At 51.8% G+C, this 5,818-nt stretch overlaps 1 protein-coding gene across 1 annotated transcript in view; it reads right to left on the reverse strand.

The window, feature by feature from the left end:
- Positions 1-5,818, reverse strand: part of Plxna3 (plexin A3) — an 18,198-nt gene that overhangs the window by 8,355 nt on the left and 4,025 nt on the right. The window contains exons 4-9 of the mRNA XM_013035322.1: positions 5,131-5,313; positions 4,669-4,797; positions 4,498-4,598; positions 4,029-4,152; positions 3,792-3,948; positions 3,611-3,710 (exon numbers count right to left, since the gene is read on the reverse strand). Coding sequence (XP_012890776.1) covers positions 3,611-3,710; positions 3,792-3,948; positions 4,029-4,152; positions 4,498-4,598; positions 4,669-4,797; positions 5,131-5,313 — 794 coding nt within the window. The remainder of the gene's footprint in view (positions 1-3,610; positions 3,711-3,791; positions 3,949-4,028; positions 4,153-4,497; positions 4,599-4,668; positions 4,798-5,130; positions 5,314-5,818) is intronic.

Here is a 5,818-nt window from a genome sequence, read left to right on the forward strand (position 1 = left end):
CGACAAAAAAAAAAAAGATTTGTTGGGCACTGGTGGCTCACACCTGTAATCCCTTGCTACTCAGGAGGTTGAGATCTGAGGATCTCAGTTCATAAGCCAGCCAGGGCAAGAAAATCTGTGAGACTCTTATCTCCAATTAATCACCAGAAAACCCCAAACAAAACAAAACAAAAAAATAAGCCTTTGGGCTGGGATGTAGCTCAGTGGCAAAGCGTTTGCCTAGCAAGTACAACGTCCTGGGTTCAATCCCCAGTACCAAAAAAGAATAAAAAATACAGTTTAAAAAAAAACCCAGCTGGGCGCCAGTGGCTCACACCTGTAATCCTAGCTACTCAGGAGGCTGAGATCTGAGAATCCCGGTTCCAAGCCAGCCCAGGCAGGAAAGTCCTTGAGACTCTTATCTCCAATAAACCACTCGAAAACTGGAAGTGGCACTGTGGCTCAAGTGGTAGACCACTAGCCTTGAGCTGAAGAGCTAAGGGACAGCGCCCAGGCTGAGTTCAAGCCCCATTGCTGACAAAAAAAAAAGATTTGTGGCCAGGTTTTAGTGGCCCATGGAGACTGAGATCTGAGATCAAAGCCAGCCCAGGCAGGAAAGTCCATGAGACTCCAATGAAACACCAGAAAACCAGAAGTGGAGCTGTGGTTCACAGTGGAAGAGTGCTAGTCCTGAGTTCAAGCCCCACGACCAACAACAAAAAATAATGCATGCGTGCACAACAGGGCTTTTTGTACATGAGAACAAGCTACCCAGAAACACCAAGATAAGGGTTCAGTGGCTTATTTGCCTTGTGAGGAAAAGTGCAGGGGAAACCAGGGAAAATGTTTAGGGAAGGAGTTGGCACTCTAAGATAAAGTACAGTGCACACCGTTTTGCAGCTTTGCTCTGTGCAGTCTAGCAGCATTTGTTTAGATGCCATGGGATTTCCCCTAAGTATGATTGTGTTTTCTCAGAGTAAAGGCAGGCGTGACTCTTCCACTCAATGTCTTCCTGTGATTGCTTTCTCTCCCCAATATGGGTTGCATTTTCCTCCTTGCTTGTATCCATAGGACTTTGTATCCATAAGATACTTGGTTGTATCTATAAGTTGTAAGTTGTATCCATAGGACATCAGACTGTACACCTGTCAGGCCAAGCACTCTCCCACTGAGCCATATCCCCAGCCCCAGTAGGTGTTTTGTTTTTATTTTTGTTTTTGCACCAGTATGGGGGCTTGAAATCATGACCTGGGTGCTGTCCATTAGCTTTTTCCAAAGCCCAAGGCCAGTGCTCTACCATCGAAACCACAACTCCACTTTTGGAACTTTCCTGCCCTTACTGACTTTAAACTACAGTGCTCAGATCTCAGCTTCATGATTAGCTAGGATTACAGGTGTGAACCACCAGCACCATGCAAGTGCAGTATTTTAAACCTTTTCTCTTTATTTTATTTATTTATTTATGTTGGTTGTGGGGCTTGCACTCTGGGCCTGGGTGCTGTCCCTGAGCTCTTCAGCTCAAGGTGAGCACTCTACCACTTGAGCCACAGCGCCACTCCTGGTTTTCTGGTGGTTTATTGGAAATAAGAGTCTCACAGATTTTCCTGCCAGGGCTGGCTTTGAACTGCTATTCTCAGATCTCAGCCTCTTGAGTAGCTAGGATGACAGGTGTGAGCCACTAGTACCCAGCTTCTCTTTATTTTATTTATTTGTTTGTTTGTTTGTTTTTTTGTTGGTCGTGGGGCTTGAACTCTGGGCTTGGGCGCTGTCCCTCAGCTCTTCAGCTCAAGGCGAGTGCTCTACCACTTGAGCCACAACGCCATTTCCTCTTTATTTTTATTATTTTTATTTTGTTGTGCTCTGGGAAGAACCTAGGGCCTCATGCATGCTAGGCAGACATTCCACTACTGAGCTACACTCTCAGACCAAGGGCTACATAAATAAATAAATAAATAAATAAATATATATATATATATATGTATGTATGTATGTATGTATGTATGTATGTATATGTATTTGGTAGTAAGGTTTCAACTCAGGGCATGGGTGTTGTCCCTGAGCTTTTTCACTCAAGGCTACCACTCTGCCACTTTGAACCACAGCACCACTTCTGGTTTTCTGGTGGTTAAAATTGGAGGTAAGTCTCATGGGACTTTTCTGTCCAGGCTGGCTTCAAACTTCAATCCTCAGATCTCAGCCTCCTGAGTAGCTAGGATTATAGGCATGAGACAACAGCAACCAGCCTCTAAGGGTAATATTTTAAACCATACCTCTTTTGATTCATTGTAAGGTGACAGCAAAAATGATATCCTATGACTTCCTTTTGTCCTGAGCTGGAATCATAATCCTTTGATTATCTGTGGATTAACTCATGTGTATTCACATTTACATATTAAATAATTCAGGCCCCTTTAGTGTGCTTTCAAGAAGTTCAGCAGATGCGTGCAGTTCTACACCACCACCACAATCTCTGGGCCCCATGAATTTACTTCTAATGATGTCACATGACTTTTCACTCCAAGTCCTGTCTGCACTGTTCTGTTCTGAACCCTCCTCCAAGGGACTTCCCTCTTACTATGTCAAAGCCAAATTCCTGGTCCTGCTGTGAAGCTTGAGTAGTCAAAGGTTTGCTTCACATGCCTGAGAACTGGCAACACACACACACGTGTGTGTATATATACACACTGAGTTCAAGCCCTTCAGCCTGTGCTGTGCAGGCCTCCTTCCCTTTACTCTCATTGTTACTCTGAGAACTCCATGTTTGGCTCCTTACCCTTTCTGAAGCCCACCAGGCCCACTGCTTAGGGCCTTTGCACTGTCCTTTCCCTGTCTGGAGCTCTCTGTTCCCTAGCTTTCCCCTTGACTCACTAAGTCAAGGCTTTCTGGGCCACCCTATTTTAAATCACAGCAGCATTAATTAATGAGTGTGGGGCCAAGATATCGGCAGGTGTGCCCCAGTGGGAGCTACAGACCATAGTCAGGGAATGTCAGGGTATTCTTTAGAAGTGTGGACAGAGCTGAAGATACAAGACGGTCTGGAACACAGTGGGGCTATGCTATTTTTTTGGAGGGGGGTCCGGTCGTGGGTCCTGAACTCTGGGCCTGGGCGCTGTCCCTCAGCTCTTCAGCTCAAGGCTAGCGCTCTACCACTTGAGCCACAGCGCCACTTCCAGCTTTTTTCTTTTTGCTTATATGGTGCTGAGGAATTGAACCCAGGGCCTCAGGCATGCAAGGCAAGCGCGCTACCACTGAGCCACCTTCCCAGCCCCTCCATGAGACTCTTATCTCCAATTAACCACCAGAAAACGGGAAGTGGTGCTGTGGCCCAAGTGGTAGAGCACTTTCCTTGAGCTGAAGAGCTCAGGAACAGCCCCTTGGCCCCGAGTTGAAGCCCCATGATGGACAAAAATAAAAAAGAAATAGCAGAGAAGGCCACACTACCCTGCATTGCCCTCCCACAGGACACACAGGGAAACAAAGGCAAAGGTAGCAGATCCTATTCAAGGGCAAAGAGAAGTGGAACTAGGGATCCGGGAGGCCCAGCAGCTGACTTGTGAAGTCCTGGGGCCTCGCCTATCCCACAGCAGCCCTGTCTCCCCACGCAGAGTCAGGAGCTGGGCCAGGTACTCACGACGGGAGAGCGCTGCAGTTGTACAGGACAAAGTCAGCCCCAGCGAACCTCGTGCCCGTCTCCCTGGAGAGCAGCTGCAGCCGCACCGTGTGCATGGCCCCTGCAGCAAGCACCAGGGTGGTCAAGGGCTGACCATAAAGAAGAAACTGCCCCCCCAGACAGATGCTCCTAACCCACTGACCATGTCCCCTGGTAAGTGTCTGCAGCTCCTGGAGTGAGGGCGAGGAGCAGAGCAGCTCGCCGGAGGGCAGCAGGACAGCCTCATTCTCCGTGACCTCCTCAAAGGCACAGCTCACTCCCATACTGAGGTCTGGCACGTTGCGCATGGCTACAGTCAGCTGAGAGAGGCAGAGGGCTCAGAGCAGGGTGCACCCTCCACACAGTGCTCCTGGCCCCACGCCCCCTCCATGCCACGTACCTGCACCGCGGGGGATGTCACTGACACGTTGTTGGGCCGGACCCGCACCTGTACGCATTTGCTTAGTTCCTCCGCAAAGCCATGGGGGGCAGAGGCACCTGGACAGGCTCCTTCACGGCAGCACCTGCCCCAGGAGGATGCAGGAAGGGGTGCAGTGAGAAGCTGGAGGCGGGGGAGAACCAGGGACAGACTACCCAGCCCACAGTGCCAAGCAACAGAGTGCCTGGGCCCCATCCCCTGGGGTCCAAGGGACGTCACTCAGGGTGGAGGTTCCGCTCATTAGCTGCAGAGAGTGCCGGAGGGAGGGAGAGGAAGACTCAAGGGCACGACTGGGGAGAAGAGGAAGCACAGGTGAAGGCGGGCATGGCAGAGGCGGCTGCTTCTTGGCCCACTGGCAGAGCTCTCCTCGGCTCAGCCCTGTCTCCCAGGGAACCCATCCCCACCCCCATCCGGCACCCAGCGCCCTCACCTATGCTGCAGCACACACCAACCACAGTGCGGGTCCCCCGAGCCCAGGCAGGCCGCACAGCTCACATACTGCTCACACGTCTCCACTGGGAGTTGGCTCACCTGGGGACAGCCATATCAGCACCCAGCCCCTGACCGCCCCCCCACCCACCACCACCCACCTCGGGCCCACCTGCTTCTCACTGAGGAGGTAGATATGTTGGTGATCAGGGCTGAAGAGCAGGTCTCGGAGTATGGGGCTGCCATCCACCACCGGGACTGTCTCGTACAGATGAGCATCCTGAGAGCCATCAACCCGCACCTGAGTTCCAACAGCAGGGCAGAGCGATGCCAGAGCAGCCTCGTCACAGCACAGCCCCCTGCACCCCAGGCCTGCCCTTCTTCAGCCAGGGACTTGGTAGGTTGTGGCTGAGCTGAAGTTAGAACCTACTCGGGTCAAAAGCTCTCATATCCACAGTGCCAGCCAGGCAGGGGAAACAGGGTACAAAGGCGGCCCCTGCAGTCCAACAAATCATACTGGTAGGATGGCTGGCTGAGTTTGGCTGGACTCTTGTAGCCTACGAAGTCATCATGCTCTGTCCAGGGCCTCCCAGCACTCTCTGTACAGAGCCACGCCAAGGGTGCCAGGGCCTACCTTCTTCAGGTTGCCACTGCGTGTGCCAATGAAGACCACGGAGTGTTGGTGGTAGGTGTAGGCAGCCACACTGGCCATGCCGTCCGTGCTGTCAGCCAGCAGCGGTAACCCCTCGATCACATGCAGGCCACCCAAAGGCTGGTTCAACACCAGCCCACAGAAGTTGCCATTGATCTGCATGGGCTGGAGAAACAAGAGAGGTAAGTGAGAGTCCAAGCTGGACAGAAGCTGGAAGATCCGTCCCGAGTGCGGGACCTGAAAGCCATTACCCGTCAGCCACCTAATAGCCCGACTTGACCCAATTCCACAGGAAACGGAGGGCTGGCATGCAGAAAGCCTGGCCCTGTTACCACTTGGAATGGAGGAGAGAGGACCATGCTTAGGAATGAGAGAGAGGGCAGGGAGAGGAAGGTGGCAGTAGACAAAAAGAAGACATTAAGAAGAGAGCCAGGCACCAGTGGCTCACACCATAATCCTAGCTGCCCAGGAGGCTGAGATCTGAGGACCGAAGTTCAAAGCCAGCCCAGGCTGGAAAGTCTGAGACTCTTATCTTCAATAAACCACTCAGAACACCGGAAGTGGCATTATGGCTCAAGTGGTAGAGTGTTCACCTTGAGCTGAAGAGCTCAGGGACAGCGCCCAGGCCCAGAGTTCAAGCCCCACAACTGACCCCCCACTCGCTGCCAAA

The sequence above is a fragment of the Dipodomys ordii genome, unplaced genomic scaffold (assembly GCF_000151885.1).
Source record: "Dipodomys ordii isolate 6190 unplaced genomic scaffold, Dord_2.0 Scaffold209, whole genome shotgun sequence".
NCBI classification, from domain to species: Eukaryota; Metazoa; Chordata; class Mammalia; order Rodentia; family Heteromyidae; genus Dipodomys; species Dipodomys ordii.